The 19,698-nt window shown below is 44.5% G+C and overlaps 1 protein-coding gene across 6 annotated transcripts in view; it reads right to left on the reverse strand.

The window, feature by feature from the left end:
• Window positions 1–19,698, reverse strand: part of EVA1A (eva-1 homolog A, regulator of programmed cell death) — a 210,713-nt gene that overhangs the window by 177,743 nt on the left and 13,272 nt on the right. The window contains exon 2 of one of the 6 annotated variants that reach the window (XM_026092333.2): window positions 332–471. The exons of the other annotated variants lie outside the window; for them this stretch is intronic. Coding sequence (XP_025948118.1) covers window positions 332–401 — 70 coding nt within the window. The 5' untranslated portion in view covers window positions 402–471. The remainder of the gene's footprint in view (window positions 1–331; window positions 472–19,698) is intronic. 6 annotated transcript variants of the gene reach the window in all.

Consider the following 19,698-nt stretch of genomic DNA (forward strand, 5'->3'; position numbering starts at 1 on the left):
TAATGTTCTTTTCCTCATACACAGAGGTCAAGTGAGCCCAATGGGAACGACCCTATCAGTCACTAGCAAGTTATTTAACATTTACTGAAGACTCGACCGTGGGTGACTAAGTGGCTTGTTTGAAATGGAGGTGGCGTTGATTTGTAAGTGGAGGAAAGATCAGAGAAGTCCATTAGTATTCCTGCTGCCTGGCTGCACAGATTCCCAGCTGAAAGGCGAGGAGAATTTTCTCTGTGTTTTTTTGCCCCCCCCTCTCCATCACAACAACAGTTTTAACTAGACTTCAAGTAATGTTTGGATGCAAAACAGATGTCACTTCCTCCTTACATACCCTTGAAGGAATTTGGTGCTGTTTTCATGTGTGCTGTCTCCCAAGATCCTGGGGATATCCAATTTCCCATTCAAACCCAGGCAACAGAAAAAGCTGAAAGGCAGATTCTTGTGGATTTCTCCTCTATCCCATGCCCGAACCTGTAACATGAATGAGGCTATTGGTAGCTTTGTCCTTCCTTTTTAATAACTCCTTCATTTACTACTTACAAAAGCCAGTCTTCTTTCCTCATTGCAATCTCCTAATAAGATTCCCCCCACATCACTGAAGCCCAATTGTGCTCGGAGGCTGGGTTATTCAGGAAACAAGAAAGTTTGGATTACACAGCCATCCCTGCTGGCATTCAAAGTCCCTCCACCCCTCCCCACACTGTTCAGCCCTTCAGCAGGGAAAGATCTTCCAGCCAGTGCCACCGCCCGAGTGGGGCAGACTGAATGGCTACTTGCCGTCTCTCACTGCCCAGTTTCCATCTTTTATTTCCGCAGTGGGAACCCCTTAGGTGAGAAGCTAAAATTCTTCCAAGCCAATATAATCATTTCTGTCAGCACATCTCCTCTGTCTATGCTGAATTTCACAACCACCGACCACTCTGCAGGTGTGGACCCCCCTTGCATTGCAGTCAGGCCTGGGATGCTTCCCCAGGAACAGGAGATCTGCTACATGTACGGTGTCTGATACTCCAGCTTCTGAGCACTTCACTGTAGCTCTAGAGTTTTGGCTCAGGATATGCCATGTTGCATAGGAAGTGATGTGGCCACTACAGCCCTTGCGCAAGTTGATCAACGGCAGCAATGAGGGCCGGGTTCAGACCACTCTAAGTAACTTTAAAAGACTAACACCTGTCCCCACCAGAGCCTCAAGCTAAGCATATCATCCTGGCACATGCCCTTCTTTGCAAACTGAGTTTGCACATGAGGCTAGAAAACCTCAGCACTGCTGAATCCACCCGGACACCCATGCCATCAGTCATTTTGACAATAATCCAGAACTCCCGAGGACATCTAAGAAGCAAAGGTCCCTTACCTTCCCCACTTGCTGACCCCACCACGCTGCTATCAAAGGGCAGTTCAGCCCCAGAGTCTGAGGAGCTTTGAGTAGACCTGTTTCTTTGCAAAATGGTGCCTCTCCCCTTCTGTTCCTGGTTCTGCCTCCAACCACAGTGATTTTAACTGAAAACCTGCAGGCTTTAAGTGCTCACCCCCTACTCCCCCCCCTTTTTTTTTCTTAAGGAAAGTGGCCTCTTTTTCCTTATCCAGATGCACTAGAAAACCAGCCTGGATGGAGTTATTACTCCTATGAATACAGGGTATATTTCAGTTCTACCATCTGACTTGAAGCAGACAGGACACGTAAAGGGCAATAGGGAGAGGAGACATACAGACGGATGGAACAATTCACCCAGTCACATTGTGGTTCAGTGAAAGCACCAAGGAACAGAAGGCCAATCCTGCATCCTACGGATGTTGCTCTACTGATCTAATCTTTAGACCACAAAGTCACCCTTCAAAATTGCTTTTTATGTGACTGAAGAAAGTTTGCAGCTCTAAGCAGTAATCACATTGTGGGAATAACCCATTGGAGATCCTGATTACAGACCCTGACCCCGGGCTTCTTACCACAACGACACAGCTGTGATGGGTCAAAGTGTTTCCGACACTGTCACACACGGACATCATAACAACCTCTTCTACCAGCTTTGATGTGTTCTAACCCCAGAAATGAGTTGGGAGGAGGGTGGAGGGCAAGAGGGGGAAAAAAGGAGCATTTGGTTTCTTTGAATCTGGTTGCTCACTGCAACCTTGACAGCTTTATTATAAGCAAGAAAAATGTTTTGGAATGACAGAAAACAACTGCTAAGTTCTGCCTAGGTTTGGGACTCTCTGAAGGTGTGTAGACAATATAGGGCAGGGAAAGGATTTCAAAGCAAATTCCTCTCTGAAAAGGTCTGGGGTTCCCTCAGAAAGGAGCTGTTCCACTTGTCAGGCCAATTAGTGGCAGCTCTGCCACTTGGGTAGAAGATGTCGGGGAGAGATTTTGGGGGGGAGAGGAATGAAATCCCTGCGTGATTCATTGAAATATCCCAGGAAAATCTGCATGCCAAAACCTCTCTTATTTGCTGCAGGCACAGTCAGCCCACATCAAGAGGCTGCCAAGAAGTGCTAGATGCATAGAAAGTCGAGGGACCGCATGCTCATCTAGAATTTGTCGTGGGAAAGGAGGGAGGGGAGCAAGGCACTTCAACCATTTCTTTCCAGATCTCCGAGCCTGTGAGTGTGCCCCCAATAATGAACAACGTGAAGCAGTGACTCACAAGGAGCTGAGCACTAGCACACTAAATAAAAAGGGGCAAAGCAATTCTCTCTTTCGCTAGCCATGAAAACAGCAGGAATAAAAGCCGGCACCTGCAAATGTTTGCACCGTAGCAAACTGGCATGGCAGCTATTAGGCATGGCTGACTCTTGAGATACCTGCTCTGTGCTTTGTATGGCACTGAACTGTTTCCTAAGCAGCCTGGCTCTGTGAATAAGTGACATCAGCAGACGCTTCTTCCCCAGGCTGCCCTTAATTCACAAGAGACAGGTCAGAAGAGCCCTCAGGACACGCTCCTCCTTCCAGAGAGGACAAGCACATCAGAGCTCATAGCTACACAAAACCACTCCAAGCCCCCACCACTCCTGAAGATAAAAACATATTAAAGAGATATTAGTGTCTATGTGCACGCTGTTACACACTTTTGCCCATTTGCTTTTGCAGTAATGCTGTATGACTGATCCTGCCTGCTGTTCTTCCTAAAAGGGACCTTTTCTACAAGAGCTGGTGAGACCCGTAGTTACCCCAGTTTCAGCACATCCTCTCAGAAATGTATACTCCAGCTTCCTTGCAATCACCCAGTTCCGGTAAATACAGGCCTAGGTAGTGACTCCAACATCTCTTTGGGCTTCACACATCTTAACTATTGGAGCATAAGAAGGCATGCTCTGATCACCAGCTTTTCTTCAACACCCTCAAGCAAAGCAAGGGAGAGCTAGACCTTGCATGATGCATACAATAGTAACTAGTTGCAGGTCCCATTCTCTGGACATGAGACAACTGGCACAGCCTGGCCATAGCTGCACTGTTAACCTCTCAGCCTCCAAACGAGACTGTGCACCCAACATGTCCATACCTAATTCCAGAAATTGCCCACAAACTGTTTAGGAAAGTGATAATGGACCAATCGGACAGTAAAACAGACTAGCAAACCACCCTTGCACTGTTCAGTTTACTACTATGGTCACAACCCATGGTTTCTTCTATAAATCCAAGGAAAAGAGGACAGAGGATATAGCCCATACCAGAAACCATGGCACAGCAGGAATCTCACATGCATACACTTCAGTACTTACTGTAGTTCATGCAGACCCTAAAAGTGATGGAAGTATATTATTCCCAAAAATCTATGGGGAATAATAAAATTCAGGGAGAGTTACGGCTTACAAAGACTGAACTCAGCACTTCAAAGCATCACCTGCATGCTAAAGCATTCCCACATGTCAGAAAGCAACACTACAAAACAGCAACACTGGCACTAACAAAAACAGGTCTCTGTTTCTTTTTCTGAAGGCAAAAGCACATCTTGATTTCTACATTACTCATCTTCAGAAAAAGAAACAGCTCTAAGCATTTCCAACAGCATGAAGCTGTGTGTTAATTTAATTTTGTCCCCTAGATGGATTATTATTGGGGTAGATGTTCAGTCTAACCTCAAAAACAAAGTCAGGGCCCCAGCTGAATATATCTGAACATTTCTGCCTGCACAAGTGAAAGTTATTTTTCAGTCTGAAGCTATATCTTTTATAGCCAACACTATTTAGTCTTGGTTAAAAAATTCCCCTGTGACTTAAAAACTCTGTGTGAGCAAAGTCCTCTACCTGTCTTAGATTATTAAAAATGAAAAAAAAGGCAACTGTGTGCATCACTATCTGTTTTTCTCCTTTTCTATTCTTTCTTTTCCTCCCAAATGGAGAATGGCTTTTGGAGCACAAGCTTTGGCTTTTGGTGCTGATTTTCCTTTGAAAATTCTCCTCTTATTTGGAATTTCCAGGTTCAAAATCTGAAAAAAAAAAATCTTATAGAAAAAGAAATTAGAGAACTTTTCATTTTTATTTAAAATAAATGTTGTGAATGTTTCTTGGTGTTATGTTTTCAAGTGAGGTGTTTTTCTCCACCTCAGCTGACACTTTTGTCCAGCCACGTGCTAAATAGCTTTGAATCATTTGGTAACTTCTGAGGTGAAACTACAGCCTCTCTCAAGAAGCAAAACCTTCCATGAATCTCTTCACAGAGAAGTCCAGCATTGGAGTCTAACACTTGTTACTGCTACAAGTCTGTTCTGAAAAACTTCAGAGTACACCACTTAAACTCCTTTTTCTCCTCTCCCCGCCTTTTTTTAAAATGATGGGAAGAAGAGATCCAAGCACACACTCACATACTTGTGCTACATTTCTTCCCCTCAAATCTCAGCCCAGGATGCTGTTATGCTGCCTGCGTGTGCAGCCAGCTGTCCCTCAGCAAGGAAAGCACCTTTTCGGGCAAAGCCCTGCTTTCCTGAACACCGCGACAGGGCATAGTCAGGCAAATCTGGGAAGGAGGAAAAGCATTCAGGATTGGCAGCATGGCAGCTCCTTACCGAGTGAAGGGTTTCACCTCTTTCAGGACTTTTGAAAGCTGTCAGAGCCAAAAGTAGTCATTCTATTCAAAATCCTAATGCGTAGGGTCCCTTCAGTATAAATGTTCTTCATCAGTAAAGACCAAATTCTAGCCTCACATCCATGTGTGCAACCCAATTACTGAGATTTCAAAGCCAAGCAGCGCTATTAAGCTTTTTTAGCCAGACCTCCACCATAGTGTAGGTCTTAGGTGCTCACACGACAGATCCTTCACTAAGCTCAATAACTTCAAAAAGAAGTATTCACTGAGTAAGCTCCTGAATTTTGGATTTAAAAGCACCGAGCAAGCAAAAATCTGTGGCATATCTTCATAAGCTACACTAATAGTTAATTACTCTCCTTGTTAAATGCTCATGCCTTGTTTCCAGCAACCATTACTCACAACTGGATACAGGCCCAGACTCTCTCTAACTGAGGTAAATGAGTGTATTTTTCCCCTCACAGTTCCTATCACTACACTTCTGGAATACGAAATGAGATTCACTATTGGTAATTGAGCTGTTGACAAGTCTTCCCAGCCAGAGACATAGAATTAGTGTTGCTAACCTTCGCAATTTAAATTACAAACGCAACAGTAATTAGGGTTTTTCTTGGAGCTCCATCTCCTGGAGATAGGGGATTATGGGAGAATCCCTACTTTACTTATTTTTAAAGTGTATTTTAGCCCCTGTGAAAAAATTTAGAAGTGTCTTGAGTACCCCTAACAGACGCATACACCCAAAGACAGAGTGAATTAACTCTAACTTTACTTATTTCTCATTGAAAGTAATGATTATTTTTAAAGCAGATGTCACAATTTGCAACTGCTGAATGTTTGGAGGGAGAGAGACTGCAGAGTTAACACTGAAGCAAGCAGAGGGCTGCACATGTCAAAAGGAACCAAAAAGACCTTCTGGAAGAGCTGAGTGGAAAACAGGAGACCACAACGGCATTGAGGTGTTGGGAGTCACCACCGGTGGGAATACAACCCAGCAGGCACCAAGGGATCATGCACTGGCTTTGCTGGCAGCTTAGGGAGGTCAAGTATCATTTCCCATCGCTGCAATTTGAGTTTTCTTTGCAAATGGAAATTTCTGGCCGACAGGGCCTAAAGAGACAGCTATATGCCGTATGAACTGAGACAGAGGAAATTCACTTCAAAAGCATGCTCTGGTCTGAACACATTAAGGCAGAAGCATCTACTGGAGCTGTCCTGCTATCGGAAAACATGTATTGGCTCAGGATACGCAAGTACTACATAGGAACTTAAAAATCATGATTACTATAAATTGTCACTACTACTACTCAGTGATGATCAATTAATTGCAGATTACTTGTATTATATGAATTTATTATTTGACTTGAATTCGTTAGTTTAATTAGAGATAACTAAAAATTAATTAAAGCTTCCTTGCAGATTCTTCCCCGTACGTTGTGAAAATCAAGGCAAACAGCCTTTACAACAACACAGAGTGACCTCTTTGCTTTAATAAAAGGCAGCATCACACTGATCTACAAGAGCATACAGGATATTGAGCTTTCACATTCCCTGCATGTTTTTCTTCTTCTGAATCTGCACTGTCAATGTTTGTCTCCAATTTGCCTTAAGGATATTATGGCAGTCCCCAGGTTCTCAAACTGTACAGGGTTAAGTCAGGCTAATTCAGATGTTCTCCCACTGAGCGCAGACAAACAAGCCCGCATCTCCCTCCCAAAGCAGGGGCGGGGACACAACTCTGAGAAGGACACCACGGTATTAGTAGCAGTTAAGAGACCCTCTTCTACTAAAAAAACATTATTTTCTAGTGTCTGCAGCAGCCATGGAAGGTATGTTCCCCAGGAACTCAGCCTCCCTTGCAAAATCACAGAGATCCTAGTTCACAAACAGCATTCTTCTGCTTTAGTTTTGACCGTTCAAAGAGAGTTTCTGTTCACTCAAGCCCTGGTAAACAGATCCTTGGGTGCTGGTTTACTAGAGCTAGTGCTCTACAGAAGACCATTTGACAGATTGGCTCTGTATCAGATGCAGTCCCCAGGAGACAACTTTGGAGGTCTTCTCCTCTGACTAGAAAGTCCTACACTGCACGTGCTTTACCCTTTTTGTTTGCTTTTACTCCAAGTGTGCAGTAGGCAGGAAGATAATCCCACAACTGGGTTGCTGTGCATGATTTAACTATGCATTTATGTGATTCTCCTGTTTACCTATGTGCTGTACAAAGTCCCCCCGGCTACTCAATCCTCATCATGCACTGAAACCAGGTGGCATTCCCCTAGTGACTTTTCACTTAAGTGACAATCTCCTTGATAATCCTTGGCATTCAGATAGCACAGCCTAAAGTCTTGCTCTCTTGCTATCAAATATGTATCCAATAAAAAGGTTTAATTGTTCTTAACTTTTAGCTGTGATTTCCCTTCATCTCAAAATACAGTGCAGGGGAGAAATAACTAACCCCCACCTCTGGTGCTTAAATGAAGCAAACCCATAGGGACAGGGCATTAATCCTCAGCAATGGCATCAGTAAGAACCTGCAACAAATCTCCTACAGAAAACTGAACAACTTACAAGCACATTTTAAAACCTCCATTTAATCCCTTTAGAAGCTTAAAAAGTTAAATATTAACCTTATATCTACATGTTTTATAAGCTTATTTTCCTTAGGCTTTTTTCAAAAGTGATTTTAGCTTTTGAAAGTTTAACTAGAAATGCTTTGGGAGAGAGAGGCATCTGAATTTTGGCTGAGCTATTGCTCTGTTCTTCTTAAAAATCAAATTCCTTTAAAAAAACCATCCAGTTGCACAGCCAGATTGAGTGCTCCCAGAAATCTGGGTTTCTTTCTTTCTTTCTTTCTTTTTTAAGAGTTTCAGCCTCCTCTACAATAGCATTGGGCACTATAAATATCTCAAAATAGACCAGGCAATAAATAAGGAATTCAGGATTATTTTTTAAAGCAGGGTAAAACGAATACATCCTCCTCCTAGAATGATGATATCAACATCTGGCTACATCTGTCTGGGTTTGTAAATGGGAAATGCTAGTCTAGAATGACAATCTCTAGTTGCACCTGATCAAGATGGCATTTTAAACTGTGACAGCTGAAAACACAGCAAAATTGATGGGAAAGGCAACCTTTAAAAAGGCATGTGCAGAAGCATTAGGCACCTGTTTGCTTTATTGACAGGGCAGGCTTTGTTTAAGGAGAATAGCAAGCATATTTAATCTTCATGTCAAAAGACACAGTGGCACTAAAGGGTAGAGAGTTACCTCAGGGACAAAACTACAGTCTTTAATCATCCCGTTCTTCATTGTTTTGGACACTGGAGCTTGATTCAATAACTTCACCCTTGTGCTCTTATTCCCCACTTCCACCACACTGACTTCTAAATGCCTGGTACTCTAGCCCTCGTTTTAAAGATGGTAATTACACAAAGCTGGCAACACGAACAGGTTCTGGTTCCAGGTCAAGTAACACCAGAGAATAAGAAGGAGATATTAATTATAGAGAGTGGATAATTGCTTCCTTAGCAGCTAATCCTCCCATTTATCCACCCAAAAGGTCAGCTCCAGAAACCCAACACCTTTTCAAAGTACAGTGAATAATCTGTCCTCGTGGCCCTGTGCCAGAAGTCTCTCGGCTATGCACTAATCTGGACTACTTAGGGGCAGAGAGCCTGTGCCGGCCATTTAAACAAGATGTAAACACTCATCTTTCTTCCTGGCCACTTGAAATAGGCACCTTCAACCCATCAGAAACAGGCACAAATGCAATTCAACACAGCCAATTTATGTTGTTTAGCTAAGACAGGCAATACTTTGGTGTCTTGTTATGCAAAGACAAGGCAAAACGTAAAGGCTTCAACTTTGTCTTCACATAAGCCTGTGTGAGGCACGACTATGTGTAAGTAAAGATCTGCTGGGTTAGCCACTAGGATGCTTTTCTCCTTTCCTTCAGTATTTCAGATTCTTCTAGCCTCCCAAACAGAAGAACAGTGTTTAATCTTTCGGGGTAATGCTAAAGGACTAAGTGCCTAGGGAAGATGAACTAAGGGCTGAATTCAAAGTTCTCCCAGACTTAGGGAAAGATTCCTGTTGAATATCTTCCCTTGGAGCCATTGGGTTTTGAATCCATTTATGCTGCTGTTTCACTCTGAGTAGTGGCAGCAACATTGCAGCTGGGATGGTCTATGGACACAAGGAAAGCAAGCCCATGGGCAGAGATGATAGCTTTTATTTGACCTGCCAACAAGGAGCACACAAGCTGCATTGCCAATGCACCTCATTTCTGAGCAGACACACTCTTACTCTTTCAGTCAGAGCCCTTTGGGGACAGATGGCCACCCCCAAGACAGACTGCACCCAGTGGCATGGCATTAGCACATCTCTCTGGCAGAGAGTTGGTGGCCTCAGACTAATCAGATCCAACAAAATGATAAAGTTGTTATTTTCCTACAATGCATCCTACTGCTCAACAACCCTGGAGGTACAACATGAGTGGAAGGTCACAGAGATGTTTTTCAGGTGAAATATTCCTGGTCTTTCATCATTCTTTGAAGAATCCTTAGCATCCACCAAGTGAGCAGACGCTTGCCTCGCTGTGTCTCTGGCTCTTACCTCCAAAACCTCTGCTCCCCAGTGCCTTGGTCAGATTGCTCCTCCGCAGCAAGGACTGCATTTCATGGCTGCTCCAAATAAATTAGCAGCACGTTGCAGCTATTTCCGCTTCTCAGGTATCTTATATCCCCACACAGAAGCCTACTCACATGAAGTCAGACGTTCTCCCAAGGTGGGCAGAGTGACAACAGGGCAAGCAGCGGGGAAAGAGCCAGGCAATGGCTGTGAACCTACTATCTGCTTCTGCCTCTTCCACAACTGCTGCAGGCACTTCCCTCTGCCCCTGACTACAGAACAGGACAGCCCTTATGAATATAAAGTTAAATCCATCAAATTCTGTTTTAACACCTTTGAATCAGCAGAGGAAGATCTTGCATTACAATGTTGCAGTATTTTTTTAATGATAGAAGCCCTGAAACCAGATTTCCTGTTTGGTAAAATTAGACAACAACAGTGATGTTTTGTCCCATTAGAGTCACTGGGAAGGACAACCATTCAGTGACTTCAGCTGATGTGGGCTCAGACCCAGATTCAATACAGTATTCAGGCTCTTGAGTCCTGCTTAAAGTCCTTACTTCTCACCAAAATCAACCAAGAAGTCAGGATGTAAGATCCTACATACAGTCTTGGTGTTTTGAAAACTGCTGTGATGAACTGACTTCTAGGGCTGCTTCTCCCTCCCTATTGCCCAGTAAAGAAATGCAAAAAGAGCAAAGGTGGAGGAAGCTAAATGCCAGTTCCTCAGTCCAGGAATAACAGGTCATTACAAAGCAGCCTTTGCACACAACCAACCACCTCCGATCTGAGGAGAGCAAGACATGTTGCTGTATTTCCTGTAATACCTAGAAAATCCAAACAAGCCTCATTAGCTCCTTTTACAAAGCCAGAGAAACAAAATAATGGGATTCACACAAAGGAGCTGAATGAATGTATCAGGCAGATGAGTGGAGGCTCTCAATGACATTTAAAAAAAACATGTTATATCTTTTATTTCACGCAATGTGTAATGAGCTAGTCTAATTTTTTTCCTTCTTGATGGCACTTTTCCTTTCCCACACAGACCAGAACCTAGATTTGTTACACGACAACAACTTTTTGCTTTTAATATTTAATATCAGCAGTCTGTTGGTCATGAATAGGGAATATTTTAAGGCTGTATTTGCTGGCCTTTGGTCTGATTACTGATCAGAAAGTGACTCTGGATAGCTGGGAAAAGCTGGTGCCTCAGCAACAGCTGGCAAAACTGTAGTATATACTTTCTCTTTAGTTGTACCTATGCTGCCTTGGTTAAATTGGGAAGAAAGAGCAGGAAAAAGACTTTCACGGGCTGAGGTTTGGGCAGAATTTGGTACTCTCTATAATACATGAAACACCATATAATCAACTGTAAAAACGAATCAAACACAATTTTAAGCAACAATCCTGTGGCGAGGACTATATTATCTGAAAAGTTGTCTTCAAATGCCAAGTTTGTGTTCAAACTACACATTTGGGTTTTCCCCCTAGTTTTGGGCTTTATTCCTTTCCCTCTACCCTGGCTGTGAGTCAGTCTCTGTCAGCAGCACTGCACAGTGAAATGTCTTTGTTTGCTTTCCTGTTTGGAAAATGCCTGGCGTACAGTGGGCACCGTCACAGCCTAGTAAGCTGGCACTTTGTTATGCTTTTCCACTCCAACAGCTCTTTGCAACTGTCAGCTGCAAAGCAACCTGCAGCGGCTGCCAGTTAATTTACTGGGCCATTAATCTGTACTGGTAACTTTCAAATAGATAAAAGCCACGCAGGAGCGGAGCAGGGGTACCAGATTGCCCATGCCTGGCCAAGCTGTACTTGGTTCAGCTTCTTCTCTGTGTCAGAGCAGAAGGGGAGGAGAGAGGTTGGAAGGCAGCTGGAAGGGCTCTGATAGACGTATGCTGGTACATTAAAATCAGATGGGTGAAGCTGTTTCCACACCCACGCTTTTGTGATGGGAACATCCAAGTTGCACATGAGTTGGCTCCTGAACTGCTAGTTGGTTTTTTTGGTAAATAGGAGAGGTGCCCAAGTTTCGGTTGGACCAAGGCACACGGTCTCCTCAGAGCTTCCCTGTTCAGCTCCTCTTTTCTCTAACAGCATTGCTAACCTGGGGAGCACAAACCAGACGCAGGACCTGATTTGGGAGCCATATCCGATTTCCAATATCCATATTTCTGTCATGTAACTCGATATATACTTGTGACAGGCCCTTATATTTGTATCATATGATGCTTGGACAAGCATCCGTCATGTCACGGGGGGCACAGTCACTGAAGGCTGTGACAGGGAGCAGGTCACCACAACAGTTCAGATGGCCAGCAGCTATTTCCTGCCCACATATCAGGGGACCCTCAAGAAAGAGGATGCCTGGGAGGAGGTAAATTTTTCTGACAGAGACCTCCGGCATTGGGAATTCAGATACCTCCGGTCTAGAAGATTCCCCTTGCACTACAGGTCCGCAACACATGGTATGTTTACATCTCACTTCCAGCTGAGCCATCAGGGCTTGCCCTGGGACATTGCGGGTACATGTGGCACAGAGCTGGTAATGCGGAGTGGAAACCCTCCTCTCCCAGGTATCGGCAGTACCCAGCACTGCATGCGACTTGCAGCTGTGCGGGGATATGCACTGCAGCACACCACGTTAGGCGTAATTTCAAGCTGGCAACAGCTGCCACCCTCCAAGATATCCCACCATTTCTGTGGAGAAACCAAGGTGCTGAAGACCATCTTTTCTGGATCATTAATAGAACACTTACGGAGACTAATTCCAGTTAATGTTTATGTGGGGTTTTACCCTGCCCACTTGCATCCAGGCTTTCACTGCCAGCCCAACCTGAATTGCCATTGCTCTTTGACACAAATGTTACTGGAGAGAAGAGCATTCAATGACTCTAAGCCCATTTACCCTCTACCTCACAAGGTACGAGGGTGGGTCCTGTATAAACAGGGTTTTTGTTTGAGGGTGCCTGACAAAGCAGAGCCTGACCTTTCCCCTTTAGGGGAACAGCAGGCTTCAATCAAACCTTGCTGAGGGTTGGGGCTATTTTCCCCCCATGCGGGTCAGGGTGATGCTTGAACTCTCCTTGCCTCTGCTCCCCCACCCATCCCATCAATCTCTGCTCCGCTCTGCCTGGCAGCTGGGGCCATGGTGATTTATAGCAGCCTCCCCTGCAGCTGCGTCTCCTGGGGGACTTTCCCTGCCACTGCTAAGTGCCTTCGCTCTTTGGACTGCCTGGCAGTTGGCTCTTCTTCTTGGGGCCATTTCAGTAGCTGAATCCCTTTGCATGAGGAGGAAGATGCTTGCCAGATTAATGCTCCCACATTAAATTCTACTTCCAACACTCTGGGCACTCTTAGGAAGACATTACCTTGGCAGTGGCTGAACTGTACTGTTTTGAAGTGCTCCAGTGCAAAAGGTATTTTTGGTGTATATAAAAAAAAGCACAGGGTTCGATATCAATAGGACTCCAGATAAGAGCTGAGAAACTAGAGCCTACATTGCTCTATGGGGAGAGTAACGGATCCTAGGAGAGCAGTTCAGCTGTGTTTATCCAGTAATTTACACCCTTGAGCTACTCTCAGGTTGCATACAACCCGATCATTATCAATGCAGCATCACTGCTGTCAAACCTATGTTATTTCACATTCATCGAAGATCCGGCCCATTAAGCTTTCATAATACTAAACATGTTAAATTACTACAGAGAAAACGTTCCTCCTTTCCCGCTCACCAGGAGATACAGAGTGCTGACTGGCTGTGTCCCAGTTACAAGCACATTTTTCAATAAGGATTTTTATCGCGAGTACACGTTTCATTATTTAACAGCCAAATGAGTCTGGCTACTATTCTGGACACTGCTTTAAAGAACTAAGAGCTTTTATCAGACTGTTCCAAGCTTGAGCACTAATCAGTAGAGTTGCTGCTATGGCCCAGAGCCCAGCACTGGCCTCCTCCTGCACCTCGTGCTCAGTAAAAAGAAAAAAAAAGCACCAGAGTGCTGCCACATAAGGTGGCCACATATGCAGTTGGATTTCCTCTGCTCTTGTTTTACGCAACACAGCCAAGCTTGGCAAATTCTGCTCATTGTTCAGTTCCCGGAAAAATATTGGTGGGGTAGGCGAGAGAAGTAAGGAATGAGTGTTCATGTCAAGCATGGAGCAAAGCAGGAAAGAGGAGGACTCAACTTTCTCCCATTTACCTTTGGAGAATCACTCGGGCCACAACCTTGCAGAGAGACCCAGGATGTGAATCGCCTCCATTTACAGTTTGTTTGTCCAATGCCAAGCACAGTAGAGATGAACTGAAGTGAACATGCCTGGGGGAAACCTCTCTGGAAGCAGAATCTGCTAAAAGTATCTCAGGTTGGGCCAAGGGGAAAAAGTGTTCCTACCTCAGAGGTCACTTCTGAAAACTGTGATTATTATTTTTAACTGTTTTATTTTTTAGCCCCATAACTGCTGGGTTTTTTGCCTACTTCAGTGGGGATGAAAGGACTGACCCCAGAAAATGAGAAGCTGAGCCCAAATAAAGCATTACACTCAAAGAGCCTAAAGTCTCATCCCAAGAAACAAATATCAGGATTTATGAATCTTAACTTTAGATTTGTGGGAAGGGCATGCCATGAAGATAACTTGCCTTACAGAACAAAGATATTTGAATTATCAGCCCTTTCGAAACAAGTGAGGTATCTGGATTGTTTCTTCTTGCCAAGCCACTGGTCCTAAAAACACAGCAATGTACAGTCAATGCCTCATTAACTTTTATGGGAGGCCTTCTCTTACTTGCTGCCTTCTGCCCAAAACAGGCCCGAGAGGCCAAAAAAAGACAGCAGGCCTGGATGAATCCCACAGGCCTGCACTCAACTGGGAAACCACAGAAACAGGTTTTTAGCTCAGAGAAACCACATGCTTCTTGCTACAGCTTTTATTCTTCCAAGATACTATTGGTTCTCTTTCCTTCCAAATTAGGGCAACCACTACGCCAGGCCATCTGGCACATCAAAATTATCTTCAGATTTCATTATCCAACCCACTGACCCCAATGTTTTCTCTCTCAAGTAATGAGATTAGCCCATCACCTCCTAATTGCAGCATTTTTACCTAGTTCATTTTGCAACGCCCAAGAAAACAAATCCCCAGGTTGAATGAATGCCATTCTGCTCACAGAAAGAGGCACGGCAATTATAAGGATAGAAAATGGCACATACATCAAAACAACTAATGAATGTCACTAGGCTATAAAGTGAAAAAATAGAAAAAAATAAAACACATGCATTAATCTTAAGCCACTGAAGTCAGTCTCTTCCAGGTTTGCTCCTTAGGCTTGTTACATGAATGTCCTCATGCTACAGAGTTTGAGGCAGATAAGCTCAAGTCCATGAAAGAAAAGGGAGCAGTCTTAGAGGGATTTGTAGGGATTTTTCCTCAGCCTCTTCTACTACATCAATTTCCCTGCTGTGTTGAAAGGAAGGAGGAAGGCAGAACTGGTCATTCCCAGAAAGGTAAAACAACACAACGTAAAGGAGCAATCCTTAATGTACAAAAGGATCTGAGTTATTCCTTAGTGTCTGCACCAGTGTTTTAAATGCGAGAGGACAGAAATCTAGTTTTGAAGCTAGTGAGCACTAGCCCAACTCCATCAGAGCCACACAAGGAGTATTACCTAGCATTCCTCATCATGAGGGAGCAATTACAAGGCTAGCAATCCACTGGGCAAACCGTACTTGTAAGGACACTAACAGAGGGTACTCCAGTTCCCTACCCCACCATCCCGTTAGGAAGTATCTCCATTGCATATTAACTAAGTGCCAAGAACTAAATATGTCACAGGAGATGGGCTGGAAGTCCAGATGTCAGCTTTTTTGCTGCCCAGCTCAGTGATTTCAAGCAGGATCTGTCTATTCTAAGCTAGCTGTCTGGGCCTACTTTGGGTAAACGGAGAGGGACCAACAATTCTAGGCTACCTACTCAGATATAGATATAATGCAAGTCAGATGAAGCATTCCCAGAAGTCCAAAGGAACATTCAGGTGAGGTGAAGGTGTCTTTGGTATAGTTAAATAAAAAGGAATCCCATTGCTGATGGCATGATCTGTGCCTCAGTTCCTTCATCTGCAAAATCATGCTATTGGTATTTACTCTTAATGGTAAAATGCCTGTACAGCCATGGATGATCAACGCTATGTAACTGAATTATTCTTAATAAAGTTATTGAGTGTGCTTGAACATGTTACTTGAAAACCTGCCAGAAATCCAAAACTAGGAGGAGAAGTGGGAGGAAACATTATAGTTTTCAAGTAAAGCTAGAAAATTTAGAGTTAAGTCAGAAACAAAAAGCACCATACCCATCTTCCTGGCAAATAGGCCTCCAAGGTGTTTTACCTGCAGCCTTACCTTATTATAGCAGGTTTTAAAACTTCCAGAGTAGTCCTAAAATGCCTCATTAGAAACACCAACGTTGATTTATCACTGAAACACTAGCATGAACAAGCCGTCACAGTGAGAAATAAATTGCCCACACCAGATCACTCAAAATGCACAGATGCCTCCAAAGCTTCGTGCTGGCTGGACATCAGGAGGGTTGGATGCTCCCCACAGGGGGCCAGGCAAGACTCGGATGATAACCCAGGAGAATAACTTTCCACCTCTGTCCACTGATTTCCTGCATGTTCTGTATCTTTCTAAATATACCACCAGAGGGGCATTTCGCTGCCTCTCCCGCTGAACATTTCTTTTGTGAAAAGTGTGCCTTCCACATTTTTAATGTCTAAGGAAGCTGCTGACCCTCTTCCCCTCGCTGCACATCCCATGGGGGCTGGAGCACAGCTGAGCTTTGCTACCACACGAGCCAGGCCCCATTAATACGATAGCTTCTCTACAATGCAAATCAGGCTCATTGTCATCAATGGAAATGAAAGCCCTAAATTGAAAGTTATTGCCCCTTGATAGTCATTCCTTCAAGAGAAGAAAAGGGTTGTGACCTCACTCTCGCCCCAACACCACCAGGCCAAGCGTTCAGGGAAAAGAAGCGGGCTCCCTCCACATCTGTCAGCGCTGCCATTAAACCAACAGCACAGGGTTGGGATGGAGGCAGCTCTGATCTCCTCCAGAAAAGTACGCTAGAAAATGGGCTCAAAAGGCCCTGAAACAAGGGGTCAAACACCCAGCCAGCCTCCATCCCCCTCCACCATTTTCTAGCTTGGGCCCCTTGGGCCAGCACACCCCAATGTCTATACACTCTAGAGCTGCACCCTCCTACTATTCCCAGTACTGACAAGTCTGAGAGCGGCTTTAAAATGCAATTTGGCATCCAACAGGCATGGATACTTGGGGAACATCTCACATCGAGTGCTAACAGCAACCTGCAGCCCTCACTAACCCCACAGCAGAAAAGTAGTTTTCAAATGAATGGAAGACTCTTGCTCAGAGGGACAGGTCTGAGGTTAAAGCCAATTCTGAAATCTCTTATGCTCAGGATGCGCTGGGCCAATTTGCCCCTTTGTAAGCCAACGTGTAAAATTTGGACCAAGCGAATACTGGCCTGGGGAGCAGAGGGCATGGGGCTGGACACAGCCCCCGTGGTAAAGAAAGGGGTGGAAGTGTTTCATTCCCTACCACCTCCATAAGGAAGGCACAGGGACAGTGAAGGGGGTCATGTCAAAGCCCTCTGTTGTCAAGCCAGGCTGAAAGAAAACCCTCCCGCCAGCCCCAGCCACAACTTCACCCCTCTCCAGGTCTGTTGCCTGGCATGGGCTGGCATCCACCACAGGTCTGACAGGCCAGCAACTTGCTGAAGCAGTGTTTTAGCAAAAAGAGCTGCTGGCAAGCTTTGCAGATGTGGGTAAAACCTCTGTATACTCCTTTTGAGGTTACCGCAATGTTTGGAGAGCAGAAGTGTAAATGAAGGCATCTTCTCCAGGAGTAACTTTGTCCAACTAGTCACAAACAAGACCAGGTAAAAACATTCTTGAAAATAGTAGGAAGTAGAAAGTAGAAGTAGACAGTAGTAATAGACCCTGCTATTAAAAATCTACCCAGTTTCAGTTTAGGGCACACCACCCTAGGTGACCACGTTGACCTTGCTTGGAAAACTGCCTCCCACCAGCTGTGCCTGCCCCTCCCGCTCCAGCTGCGGGGAGCACATCGCCTGCACACGGCATAAGCCTTCCTATCCGCAGCTTTTCCCAGACAAAAGCATGAGTTATCTTACACCGCACTGAAAACCCCCCGCGAGGGAAGTAAGCAGGTTGAGACCTACCAAGCTGCACCTCCAGATTTTTTATTCTCCTGCCAACGACTCCAGCATTCAGTGTCCACAAGGGGGGAGAGGCTTGTGCTATCAAGCCTGTTTTGCTTTGCCTTTCTGCATCAGAAAGTCTTCAGACAGGCAACACTATTAAGGGTGTAGTACAAGCCCCCAGCCCCAAAACTATTTGGAATTCATCCCAACTGGGGTCAGTAGGGGAGCTGGGCTCCAAAATACCTGCAAGGAATCAAGCTACAGTACGAGACATTCTCAAGAGACCTGTAATCAGAAGGGACAGATGGGGAAACAGAGGTGCCGAGAGACTAAAAGCTCAATCCCACGGACACCAGCCTCTTGCGGTGACTCCAGCGCTGTGTAGGTGGGCACACGCAGGAGGTCTGTGACAGTCTCTTTAATCCAGGCTCCCTTCACAGCTGAAGCAGACCTGGGGCTACTGCCCCAGGCTTGAGAAGACCCAAGGGTTGTACCTCATGTTTGCTTGATGACAGTTCGTTTTAGCTAATATGATTTCTTTTCCATGTGCCTCATTCTTCTCATGAGTATAAAGGACGGAAGCCTTTGAAAAAGGCACTGAGCGAAATTCAGGGTGGGCATTAGTTAATATTTTTGACAGCACGAAAACTGCCTATGAGAAGGGTTTCTTTGTTGCTTTTTCTCTATTTTTCTCCCCAAGTTGCAACTTAGAGGGGGAAAACAGAAAACAATGTTCCATGCAAGGCCTGACTGATCGGGTGACAGAGGCTGGCTCCGTCACTGCGCTGCACAGGCTGTGCTTTTGGGGGAGTATTGTTTTTATTTTAGGCGAGAGAGGAAATGAGCAATCCCAGAAGGAAAGGGTCTGAATGCTTGTTCATACTCCACCACGAAGAAAAGAGATTGCTATTGTCAAAGGGCGTTTCATTGTGCTGATCTTCCTGAGAAACCTTAAAACATATCCAGAAATGTAACAAGAACAGAACACAGATCTGTTTCTTCAGCTATATAAAACCCCTACTTACAGCCTGGCTGATGAGAGAGACGCTATAACTTAGCAGTGTTAATTATCTTGATTAAATAAATGCCATTAGCAAGAACAAGGGTTAAAAAGTCACTTCATATCCATCAGGAGGGGACATAAAGAGAAACCAACTCTCCCTCATGTGAATAGCCATACTGCTTTAAATGCAATTACCCACAGAAGTCAGGACTCCTCAAACGACTTAAGCATTAGCCTTCAGGTTAATCAATAGCAACAAATTACTGTAATAACTGTATTGGTAGTGGCACAGATAAAACACAGACCTGTCAGGCCACTCTCTCAACTGCCAGCCTCATTCTTTCACTGGTGCCGCTTCCCAGCACTGTCCACAGAGTGCTCTCCCACCCGGATTGCTTCAAGCATGGACTTCCAGCCAGGAGTCAAGCTCCGAGTGATATCCCCAAAATAAGTCAGAGAAATGTACCCCAGAGGCAGGGAAATCCTTGTGCTCTTGCAGCTCTCCTAAGGACCAGAAAATGGCTCTTAACCAAGAAAGTTGTGCATCTGCATCTCATGGGAGCAGCTGGAACCAGCCAGGGCTGTTTCTCTAACTCCCCAGAGCTATGTGATCTCAGAAAGAGGAAAAATTGCAGCTAATATAGAGAGAGGAAAAAATATATTTTTAATATATTTTATATATATATATAGATAGATATGTATACACACACACACACAGGGGGAGAGAGAAAGCAAATATACATTTTATATATATAAAAATAAAACCTGGGTCCCTAAAGCCAAACATGAGGGCATACAGAAGGGAAGCAAGCAA

This window comes from Dromaius novaehollandiae, chromosome 3 (assembly GCF_036370855.1).
Source record: "Dromaius novaehollandiae isolate bDroNov1 chromosome 3, bDroNov1.hap1, whole genome shotgun sequence".
Taxonomy (NCBI): domain Eukaryota; kingdom Metazoa; phylum Chordata; class Aves; order Casuariiformes; family Dromaiidae; genus Dromaius; species Dromaius novaehollandiae.